At 54.4% G+C, this 11,818-nt stretch overlaps 1 protein-coding gene across 1 annotated transcript in view; it reads left to right on the top strand.

Moving 5' to 3' along the window:
* LOC308333082 (glutamate receptor ionotropic, NMDA 2C-like) overlaps positions 1-11,057 on the top strand; it is a gene marked incomplete at both ends in the record, with an annotated part of 94,905 nt that extends 83,848 nt beyond the window's left edge. The window contains 9 exons of the mRNA XM_080789277.1: positions 464-624; positions 2,069-2,256; positions 4,562-4,797; positions 7,790-8,077; positions 8,701-8,724; positions 8,833-8,931; positions 8,974-9,138; positions 9,768-10,363; positions 10,445-11,057. Of these exons, the coding sequence (XP_080645403.1) occupies positions 464-624; positions 2,069-2,256; positions 4,562-4,797; positions 7,790-8,077; positions 8,701-8,724; positions 8,833-8,931; positions 8,974-9,138; positions 9,768-10,363; positions 10,445-11,057 (2,370 nt within the window). The remainder of the gene's footprint in view (positions 1-463; positions 625-2,068; positions 2,257-4,561; positions 4,798-7,789; positions 8,078-8,700; positions 8,725-8,832; positions 8,932-8,973; positions 9,139-9,767; positions 10,364-10,444) is intronic.
* Positions 11,058-11,818: the final 761 nt, after the last annotated feature.

Genomic DNA, 11,818 nt, shown 5'->3' with positions numbered 1-11,818 from the left:
CGTGTGCGTGTGCGTGTGTGCGTGTGCGTGTGCGTGTGTGTGTGTGTGTGCATGTGTGCTCCCCCGCCACAGCGATCGCTCTGTTAGATCTAGAGGGCGTTGGAAGGCCGTCTCGGCGGTATTTCACACCACAGGGAGTCTCTTTTTGAAACTGTCTGTCATTTCATAATCTCCTCCTCGTGGGTTTTTTTCCCCACACACTTAAGACGTTGATAATCATGTTGTATTCATCTTCAGGTTGCTCCTAAATAAATCACACCTTATAGCAAACCACAAGTTGTTTTTGACTGCAGGTCATATTTTTGATGGAACGTTTGGCCTGTCATAAGCTGAAAATACCGTATACTACCCGTGATCACCCTCCTTCCCTCCTTTGGGCCAATGTTGGCACTGGTGCCTAAGGTTGCCTACCCCTGGACTACATTAAATCATCCTCTCTCTCTCTCTCTCTCTCCCCCTCCAGTTCCAGAAGCCTCAGGAGCACTATCCTCCGTTCCGTTTTGGCACGGTGCCCAACGGAAGCACGGAGAGAAACATCCGCAGCAACTACCCCGACATGCACACCCACATGGTCCGGTACAACCAGAGGGGCGTGGAGGAGGCCCTGACCAGCCTGAAGACTGGGTACGTATGGTCCGGTACAACCAGAGGAGGGGGGTGGAGGAGGCCCTGACCAGCCTGAAGACTGGGTACGTATGGTCAGATACAACCAGAGGAGGGGGGTGGAGGAGGCCCTGACCAGCCTGAAGACTGGGTACGTATGGTCGGATACAGACCAGCCTGAAGACTGGGTACGTATGGTCAGATACAACCAGAGGAGGGGGGTGGAGGAGGCCCTGACCAGCCTGAAGACTGGGTACGTATGGTCGGATACAGACCAGCCTGAAGACTGGGTACGTATGGTCAGATACAACCAGAGGAGGGGGGTGGAGGAGGCTCTGACCAGCCTGAAGACTGGGTACGTATGGTCAGATACAACCAGAGGAGGGGGGTGGAGGAGGCCCTGACCAGCCTGAAGACTGGGTACGTATGGTCAGATACAGACCAGCCTGAAGACTGGGTACGTATGGTCAGATACAGACCAGCCTGAAGACTGGGTACGTATGGTCAGATACGACCAGCCTGAAGACTGGGTACGTATGGTCGAATACAACCAGAGGAGGCCCTGACCAGCCTGAAGACTGGGCACGTATGGTCAGATACAACCAGAGGAGGCCCTGACCAGCCTGAAGACTGGGCACGTATGGTCAGATACAACCAGAGGAGGCCCTGACCAGCCTGAAGACTGGGTACGTATGGTCGGATACAACCAGAGGAGGCCCTGACCAGCCTGAAGACTGGGCACGTATGGTCAGATACAACCAGCCTGAAGACTGGGTACGTATGGTCAGATACAGACCAGAGGGGCGTGGAGGAGGAGGCCCTGACCAGTCTGAAGAATGGGTAGGCACGCACGCACGCATTAAGTCATGGTTCTCTGCCTGCATCTATTCCTGTCTAAATCTATACTCCTAACACTGTCTTTAATCTAAATCTATACTCCTAACACTGTCTTTAATCTAAATCTATACTCCTAACACTGTCTTTAATCTAAATCTATACTCCTAACACTGTCTTTAATCTAAATCTATACTCCTAACACTGTCTTTAATCTAAATCTATACTCCTAACACTGTCTTTAATCTAAATCTATACTCCTAACACTGTCTTTAATCTAAATCTATACTCCTAACACTGTCTTTAATCTAAATCTATACTCCTAACACTGTCTTTAATCTAAATCTATACTCCTAACACTGTCTTTAATCTAAATCTATACTCCTAACACTGTCTTTAATCTAAATCTATACTCCTAACACTGTCTTTAATCCCCGCTTTATTGCCAATCTTCTCAGAATGCCAGAAAGTCAAAAAGTTCACTTCCTTCCAACGACTTACAGTAATGACCATTAGAGGCACGACGTGATTCTGGAGCAATAAATAAGTCCCAGTGAAGCAGCAGGTTTTATGTTTACAAAGACGTTGTCGTCACGTCTCCTCCCCCTTCCTTCCTGTCCGACCACAACAGGAAGCTGGACGCGTTCATCTACGACGCGGCCGTGCTGAACTACATGGCGGGGAAGGACGAGGGCTGCAAGCTGGTGACCATCGGCAGCGGCAAGGTGTTCGCCACCACGGGCTACGGCATCGCGCTGCAGAAAGACTCCCGCTGGAAGAGGGCCATCGACCTCGCCCTGCTGCAGTTCCTGGGGGACGGTGAGTACACCCACTGCACACTAAATGAAGTGGATACCGAGCTACACTTCCTAACCATCTGTCCACTGTACCAAGACATCAGAGACACATACTTCCCACAGATTACAACCACACACACGGAGGTTTTGAAAACATGACCAATGACAAAAAACTCCCATATCTGCTGGGCGAAGTACAACAATGTGCAAACACAGCAGCAAGACTTGTGAGTTGCTGTGATAGGAGAAGGATATCAAATGGAACACAACCACCCTAAAGACTAATCATTGTGTATATTCCTGCACTATACCTGCATCGAGTGATCTTGGTACACAGAAGTTGATCTATTGAAGATTCTGACCTTCAAAGTACATAATTTTTGGTTTTGATTGTATTGCTGTATTGTTGTATTGTTCTTTCTGCTTTGGCAATGTAAACGTTTTCTCATGCCAATAAAGCCCTTTGAATTGAATTGAGTAGAGCGCCACCTGCTGGTGTGTGACGATGACACTGGTCAAAGTGACAGATGTGTTCCACTATATAGGAGGGGTGGGCCGCTGTGGGTGGAATGAATATAGGATGGGTGGGCCGCTGTGGGTGGGATGAATATAGGATGGGTGGGCCGCTGGGTGGGATGAATATAGGATGGGTGGGCCGCTGTGGGTGGGATGAATGTAGGATGGGTGGGCCGCTGGGTGGGATGAATATAGGATGGGTGGGCCGCTGTGGGTGGGATGAATATAGGATGGGTGGGCCGCTGGGTGGGATGAATGTAGGATGGGTAGGCCGCTGTGGGTGGAATGAATATAGGATGGGTGGGCCGCTGGGTGGGATGAATATAGGATGGGTGGGCCGCTGGGTGGGATGAATATAGGATGGGTGGGCCGCTGTGGGTGGAATGAATGTAGGATGGGTGGGCCGCTGGGTGGGATGAATATAGGATGGGTGGGCCGCTGGGTGGGATGAATGTAGGATGGGTGGGCCGCTGTGGGTGGGATGAATAAATGATGGGTGGGCCGCTGGGTGGGATGAATGTAGGATGGGTGGGCCGCTGTGGGTGGGATGAATATAGGATGGGTGGGCCGCTGTGGGTGGAATGAATATAGGATGGGTGGGCCGCTGTGGGTGGGATGAATATAGGATGGGTGGGCCGCTGTGGGTGGGATGAATATAGGATGGGTGGGCCGCTGTGGGTGGGATGAATATAGGATGGGTGGGCCGCTGTGGGTGGGATGAATATAGGATGGGTGGGCCGCTGTGGGTGGGATGAATATAGGATGGGTGGGCCGCTGTGGGTGGAATGAATAATAATGAATATAATATAACGAGAAAAAGCGGCCCACCCGCAGCTCACCCACTAATGAGACCCACCCATTCTAATGAGATTTCACGGTTCTCTCGCTGCTATCCGATGGCGTAGAACATTTCTTTACATCCAAAGGATTCTATTCCAACAGAGCGACCATATGGAGGTCACAGGAGACCCCTCCTCCCTTCACCCCCTTCCTCATCACACACGCACAGGCGCTGCACACCTCCTGAAGAATTGGCTACGCTTGCTGTGTGTGTGTGTGTGTGTGTGTGTGTGTGTGTGTGTGTGTGTGTGTGTGTGTGTGTGTGTGTGTGTGTGTAGGGGGGCAGCGAAGAGTTAATATCCTCCTGCACCGTGGGAGGCAGCGCTGCCTGGGAATACGATTATTTCCATCACACACACGCACACACACACACACGCGCACGCACACGCACACGCACGCACACGCACACGCACACACACACGCACGCACGCACACACACACGCACACACACACACACACACACACACGTATGTGCAGGAGATAAAAGGCACGGATCCGGACATGCTGTCGGGCGATTCCCGATGATTGATTGGCCTCTTTAAAGGACCACTTCACCACTTTTAAACCTTCCTTCATATAATTGCTCCTCACTGTAATGTTCATGATAAAATACCACCATTCATTTCTACTCAATATGTGTCTCATAGGAGGGCTGTGGGCGGTTCAGAAACCTGTCTGTGTCTCATAGGACTCGGGCTGTGGGCGGTTCAGAAACCAGTCTGTGTCTCACAGGACTCGGGCTGTGGGCAGTTCAGAAACCAGTCTGTGTCTCACAGGACTCGGGCTGTGGGCAGTTCAGAAACCAGTCTGTGTCTCACAGGACTCGGGCTGTGGGCAGTTCAGAAACCAGTCTGTGTCTCACAGGACTCGGGCTGTGGGCAGTTCAGAAACCTATCCACCAGTGACATCGATTGCGGAATCCAAGCTAATAGAAACATAATTGTTTTTGTGTGTGTGTGTTTTTCTTCCAGGCGACACGGCGCGCCTGGAGACCGTGTGGCTGTCGGGCATCTGCCAGAACGAGAAGAACGAAGCGATGAGCAGCAAGCTGGACGTGGACAACATGGCGGGCGTGTTCTACATGCTGCTGGTGGCCATGGGGCTCAGCCTCCTGGTCTTCTCCTGGGAACACCTGCTCTACTGGAGGCTCCGCCGCGGCCCGCGCCGCGCCCACGGCACCAAGGACTTCCTGCTGGGCATCAGCAGGGTGAGGCGCCGTCACACATTATACGTTATATGCGGTGTGTGTGTGTGTGTGTGTGTGTGTGTGTGTGTGTGTGTGTGTGTGTGTGTGTGTGTGTGTGTGTGAGGCCTACCTGGTATTGTTTAACCTGACTCCCCCCCAAACACCCCCCCAAACACCCCCCCAAACACCACCCCAAACACCCTCCAAACACCCCCCAAATACCCCCCCAAACACCCCCCCAAACACCCCCCCAAACACCCCCCCAAACACCCTCCAAACACCCCCCAAACACCCCCCAAACACCCCCCCAAACACCCCTCCAAACACCCCCCCAAACACCCCTCCCCCGTTACAGTTATTCTAGACCAATGACATCAACAGGTCATCGGCGTCACGGATTGGCCCGGGTTTCACGTGACGTTTGTACTATAGTGATATAAAGGGTAGCGGGTGGCGACATAACTGCATTCTGGGACAGATAGAGACAGAACTGCATTCTGGGATACAGACATAACTGCATTCTGGGACAGAGACAGAACTGCATTCTGGGATACAGACATAACTGCATTCTGGGACAGATAGAGACAGAACTGCATTCTGGGATACAGACATAACTGCATTCTGGGACAGATAGAGACAGAACTGCATTCTGGGATACAGACATAACTGCATTCTGGGACAGAGACAGAACTGCATTCTGGGACAGAGAGAGACAGAACTGCATTCTGGGACAGAGAGAGACAGAACTGCATTGTGGGACAGAGAATCAAGGACATTGTGACGTTAGAATGATCCGCTGGACCGTCCATCTGAAAGCAGGAGCCTCTAGGAGAACTAGAGGCTGGCACTGCGTCAGGCAACCAGAACTAGAGGCTGGCGGCGCGACAGCTTGGCTGACAACACTGAAGAGCTCTAGACCCTCACGGTGTTAGATAGGAGACTGTGGAGGTAGAGCTCTAGACCCTCACGGTGTTAAATAGGAGAGTGTGGAGGTAGAGCTCTAGACCCTCATGGTGTTAGATAGGAGACTGTGGAGGTAGAGCTCTAGACCCTCATGGTGTCAGATAGGAGAGTGTGGAGGTAGATCTATAGATCCTCATGGTGTTAGATAGGAGACTGTGGAGGTAGAGCTCTAGACCCTCATGGTGTCAGATAGGAGAGTGTGGAGGTAGATCTGTAGACCCTCATGGTGTTCGATAGGAGAGTGTGGAGGCAGATCTGTAGACCCTCATGGTGTGGAGGGGCCCGGTCGGCTGGCGTAGCTGTTGGACAGAACGCTGTGGTTCCCCTGCTGTGTCGATTAGCGTAGGGTTTAATTGGTGCGTTAATTGGTTGAGTGGTTTAATTTGGCTGTTGAGTGGTTAATGTCAACCCAGACTGATCAATACATTGATCAGTCTGACACTGTTGTTCGCTGACTGGTCCATTGAGAAACCGCTAGCTTGTTTGCATCTGCCCTGCAGTACCCTTCATATAGAATGCATTGCTGTTGGGAGAAAACCTCTTAACTCCATTTCCATCCGTTTCTTTCTTTTTCTTTCTTTTTTTCTTTTTCAAAAATCTGGGTGGGTGGGCGAGACTGCCTGCCTCCTACAGGCGATTAAATATTGTCATATGTGACAAATGACCATATGTCTTACGTCATCATTTAATTTTAGAGCTATAGTCATACGTATACTATATACATAATCAGTAAAAATAAAATAGAAAATTGTGCCTAATCTGCTGGGACCAGAGTATGTGGTGTGTATATGTATGACTAGCTCTCAATGATGACGTAAGAAATATGGTCATTTGTGTAATCTGGTCCCAGCAAACCAGGCACTGATTTGCTGTTTTTCTTGCATACGCATCAAATGGTTGACGGCTGTCACGTTTTGGCACAAAGTAACCACAGTATACTGCTAATCAAATTACAACTACATACCTATATAGTATATGTATATGTATACGCATGTCTTACGACATCATTTAGAGCTAGTCATACGTATACTATACACATAATCAGTGTATAATCAGTCTAAACGTTCACATAAACGTTCCTTCACAGAGATACTGAGATGTGACAGTTTACTGCGGTCGAAAGTACTTGCGCGCTCTGCTTGCGCACTAGTTGGCCATTTATGGCCTACTAGTGTGCAACAAGAAAGTATGCACTCGACAGAGTGCATACTTGTTTTATTACTGGGGTCAGTTCCACTGAGAACAAGTGTCTAATCAGCCGGTGGATGAAGTCTGCACTGAGTAATTACTGTACACACCGCTGGGCCCTCATTAGATTATAGCACTTAGATTAACATCTGAAACCCAGAGCCCCTCCCCTCCCTCCCCCCCCCCCCTCTCCTCCCAGAGGGCCAAATTAAGTTGTGTTTCCGACGACAAGTTTTCCTTCTCAGACAGCTGTATAGCCAGAGAAAGAGACCGTCTCGGGAATCAGCCTTAATTGCGTCTGCCCAGAAACGTTGTGTGTGTGTGTGACTGTGTCTGTGTGACTGTGTGTGTGTGTGTGTGTGTGTGTGTGTGTGTGTGTGTGTGTGTGTGTGTGTGTGTGTGTGTGTGTGTGTGTGTGTGTGTGTGTGTGTGTGTGTGTGTGTGTGTGTGTGTGTGTGTGTGTGTGTGTGTGTGTGTGTGTGTGTGTGTGTGTGCGTGCGTGCGTGTGCGTGCGTGTGTGAATTACTGTACTTGTGAGGGCTATGTGTATTCTCCTGTTCATCACAGGATCCATGGATGTTTTATATTGTTTAAAACAGAGTTTTAGGGGGCACGGTATAGTGCCGTCGCCTCACAGCTAGAAGGTCCTGGGTTCGATTCCCGCTGGGGGGGGGGGGGGGTGTTATCCCTCCTCCCTCCTAGCGGTATCGGCTCACACAGACATTGTGGTATCAGGACGGACCCTATACTCCCTAGTGAGGATGCACCATGATAAGAGCGCCCCTCACTTCTTGCAGGTGTGATTTTTTTTACTTTTTCCATCACTGATCCTCTCTCTCTCTCTCTCTCTCTCCCCTTACAGGCCATCTACAGCTGCTTCAGCGGGGTGGAGGGCCTCCGGGGGCCCTCCTCCTCCGGGGGGCCCCTGGGGGCCCACCCGCCCGACGTGACGTCCAGCTACGCCCACCAGGCCAACGTGCTGAAGATGCTGCGCGCGGCCAAGGAGCTGGTGTCCACGGCCAACCTGGAGGGCTCCCTGGAGCACGCCACCAAGACCGTGCAGCAGTGGGGGGGGGGCCGTGGTGGTGGTGGGGGGGGAGCGCCCCCACTGGGGGCCCCGGGCACGGGCCCCCAGCGCTCCACGCCACAGGTAGAGGGGCCGCCACTCTGAGGGGTTTTGGTTTTGTGAGTGGTGCAACCGCGCTCCCTTACGGAGCTATGTGTGTGGGTGGGTGGGTTACGGTGCTATGTGTGTGGGTGGGTGGCTTACGGAGCTGTGTGACTGGCTGGGTGGGTGGGTGGGTGACTGGCTGGGTGGGGGGGTGGGTGGGTGACTGACTGGCTGGGTGGGTGGGTGGGTGACTGGCTGGGTGGGTGACTGGCTGGGTGGGTGGGTGACTGGCTGGGTGGGTGGGTGGGTGACTGGCTGGGTGGGTGGGTGGGTGACTGGCTGGGTGGGTGGGTGCGTCTGAGCACGAAAACAGCATGGTTGTTTTTCTTCCCTATATGCACAACTTGCAGCGGACAATAATGTCCATCTCGTCTCGATCGCGGACCTACTCAAAATAATGCGAATATACACTTCCAAGTATTGAATGTTATAACGCTTTGTTGTGCCGGGGTCTCTGTCTCCTCCTCCGCCTCCTCCGTGGTTATAGCCCGCCCCTTCTGCATCCGATACTTCACACATACGTACCGACGAGTGTGCATCATCAGAGACATAATGAATGACTGTGTTGACAGAGACATTAAATCCCTGTCCTTTTCCCACAGATGGCCTCCGCCGCCACAGAGACGGTCCCGGGCGGCTTCGCCCACCACCACCCCTCCTCCCCCCTCCCCCTCCTCCTCCCTGTGACCCCGCCCCCCCTCCTGGCCCCCCCCTCCTCATGCCCCGCCCCCCAGAGGGGCGTGGCCCGCCCCACGCCGCTCCGCTACACGCTGCCGGCGCGACGCTCGGCCTCGTCCTGCCTCTACGACCGGCCCCTCCTCCCCCTCACCCTGGCCCCTCCCCCCCCCGGCCCCTCCTCCTTCTCCTCCTCCTGCCTCTACGACGACCGGCCCCTCCTCCTCCCCCCCGTCGTGTCCTGCAGCCTCAGCAGCCCCCACCTGGCGGCGGACCGCCGGGACCCTCCCCACTACTACCACTGCCAGACCACGGGGGGGAGGGGCTACGTGGACACGCCCTTCGTGCCCTACGCCGACCTCCAGGTGCTCAGAAACATGGCGTAGATACCCTCACAAAAACATGCCGTAATCCTGGTCTCTAAAACTGCCTCCCCCTGGCCAGCCGGGGCGCCTGATGGAGGGGAAAGGAACTGGTCGGAATAACGTGTCCCTTCCACGCGCTACGTCCGGCTGGGGAAATTCCTCCCTGTCAGGTGAAAAGAAGCAGCTTGGACTCCTCATGCATAGAAGGAGGCATGAGGTCAGTCCGCTGCCCCCCCCCCTCCCAGGTCGGCAGAGGAAGTGTAGCGCCCAGGATTACATTAGATAATTGGCACTGGGTGAAAAGAAAACTGGGTTACAAAATCGTGGGATCAAAATTTAGTTAAAAAAAAAAAGAACATGGCGTTCTTTTATTTTTGTATACCTCTAAATGTTACAGTTTCTGTACGTAAGACGTCACCTGGGCATCTTTAAGGATTAAAAACGAGCTGAGCCTTAAACGTCCTCTAGCGCCTCCTCAACGATACGGGGCGAGATAAGAATATTCAGAATTATTTTTTTGGCCCGTTCGACCTATCGGCTGCCGTATGCTAACGCTCTGGGCTCATATTAGCTTACCGTTGTTCCAAAAGGTTAAAGGTCAACACTGTTCTCATCTCCACGTTCCAAAGGTTCCCGACATCTACGCCTCGCACTCGGCCGCCGCCTCCCGCCCGCCGCCACCGCCCGACGTCCACGACCACGACGACCAGCACGTCTACGAGGGCGTGGCCACGAGGAAGAGGAGGCGGTCCCGGAGCGCCGCCGCGCTCACAGTCGGGGAGGAGCCGCCCCCGCATAGGGACGGAGGAGGAGGAGGAGCCACGGAGACAGACGGAGGAAAGACGCCGACCTCCTCCTCCGTCTACCTGACGGAGCTGATGGGCGATCACCTTGTCCTGGACGACCACGACCACCACGACCACCACGACCACCGCGGCTCATCGTCTCTCCACGCCGAGCGTGGCGGCGGCCTCCTCTACGGGGTGGGGGCGGGGCCGGACGGCTACGGCTCCTGGCCCCCCGAGGACCTGGTCCTGAGAGGAGTGGTGGGAGGAGGGGGGGGCAGGGGACACCTACGGCGCCTGAGGCGACGGCCGTCTTTCCTCAAAGCCACGTGGGCCGGAGGCAGACTGCGCCACCTCCACGACGACTCCTCCCCGTCGCCGGTCGCGGCGGCCGTCTCCTCCCCTCCCTCGTCCGCCCCTCCCCCTCCTCTGCCCGACCTGTTCCCCACCGCCGCTCCCCCCCCACAGCCCCCCCCCAGCAGCCCGCCGTCCCCGTCCCCCTCCCCTCTGGTCCCGCTCCTGCTCCGCAAAACCAACAACCACCACCACAACAACCTCTGCCTCCTGCCGCGGAACCAGGCCTACCTGCACATCCGGCAGGACCAGCGCCGCGGCAGGCCCGGCGGACACCACAACGACACAAACAAGGCCCTGCAGAGTCTGCAGCGCTACTCCCAGTCGGCCCCCCACCGCCGCCGCCTCCTCCCCGCGGCGGGGGCCACCTATTGCGGGGAGGCGCTGGTGGTGCGGCGCGCGCCCCCCGGTGGTGGCGGCGTTGTCGCCACCGGGGGGCCGATGGCGGGTGTGGGGGTGCGCAGGGCCTCCAGCCTGCTGGGCAGCAGCAGCAGGCAGTACGCCCACTACGTGAGCTCCTACCCGGGGCTGCCCCTCTACCACGACCCCCTGGACCTCCACCTCCACCACCAGCGTCGGCCGGCCTACCACCACCACCAGCACCACCACCAGGAGGGCCTTTACGGAGGCCTCTACGGGGCCTACGCCGTCTACCAGGGGGGGTCGCAGCCCGCCGGACTGGAGGAGGCCCCCCCCCACCACGACGGGAGCCCCCCCGCCGCCGCCGCCTGCGTCCTGAGGCCCTGGAGACGAGTGTCCAGTTTGGAGTCGGAGGTCTGAGAGGTGCTTTTGTTTTGGTTTGAGGTTGGGGAAAAAGCGTTAAAACCAAGTCAGTGTGGTTTTCACAACCTGTCGTCCAGATCAAGCTCAGGCTACGTGTTGTCATGGCGACGATGCCTTGAAGTGGCCTCGGCGTGGAGCGGCTGTTTTATTTTTTAATTGATCTACGAGAGATCAAAGCGAAAAGGAGGGACTCTGGGGGAGCTGATCCAAAACACGGAATGTTCAATCCTGGAGTGTCTACAGGAAACAGTGCGTGAAAAGAGGAGCTAACGGCGGGGCGATTATGGGCGCTAGATATTTCCCCGTAAACCTCAAGTCTAGCAGCATAATACAGTTAATAATACAGTTAATATACGGTAATACGTACAGGTGTGATTGTGGTACAATCCGGGAGTTTTACGGGAGTTAGTTGGAACGTTTTTTAACGGGAGTTTCCTGTAATTAGACACGTCCGTATTCCTTGCTCTTTGCGCAGTGAGTGTTTTCTTCACGCTCGCAATGTTTGGAACTACGATGAGGCGCTTTGGCTGTGCGCCAACTATGCTTCACAGATACCGCGTTAAATGGAACAAATATCCCATAGCTGGATTTTTAACGGCAAAACATACCGCAGACCTCCTTTCGTGGTCGTCTAGTCGGGAGGTAAAACGACCCGACGTGTTGTCAGGGGGGGAAAAGTCGGACAGTCGGAAAGTGTGACGTTGAATCGATGGAACGATGGACGCCTCGCCCAAAAAACGATGTTCTACTTGAAACGA

This window comes from Protomyctophum bolini, assembly GCF_963924005.1.
Source record: "Protomyctophum bolini genome assembly, chromosome: 18".
NCBI classification, from domain to species: domain Eukaryota; kingdom Metazoa; phylum Chordata; class Actinopteri; order Myctophiformes; family Myctophidae; genus Protomyctophum; species Protomyctophum bolini.
This window is presented reverse-complemented; position numbering and strand designations above follow the sequence as displayed.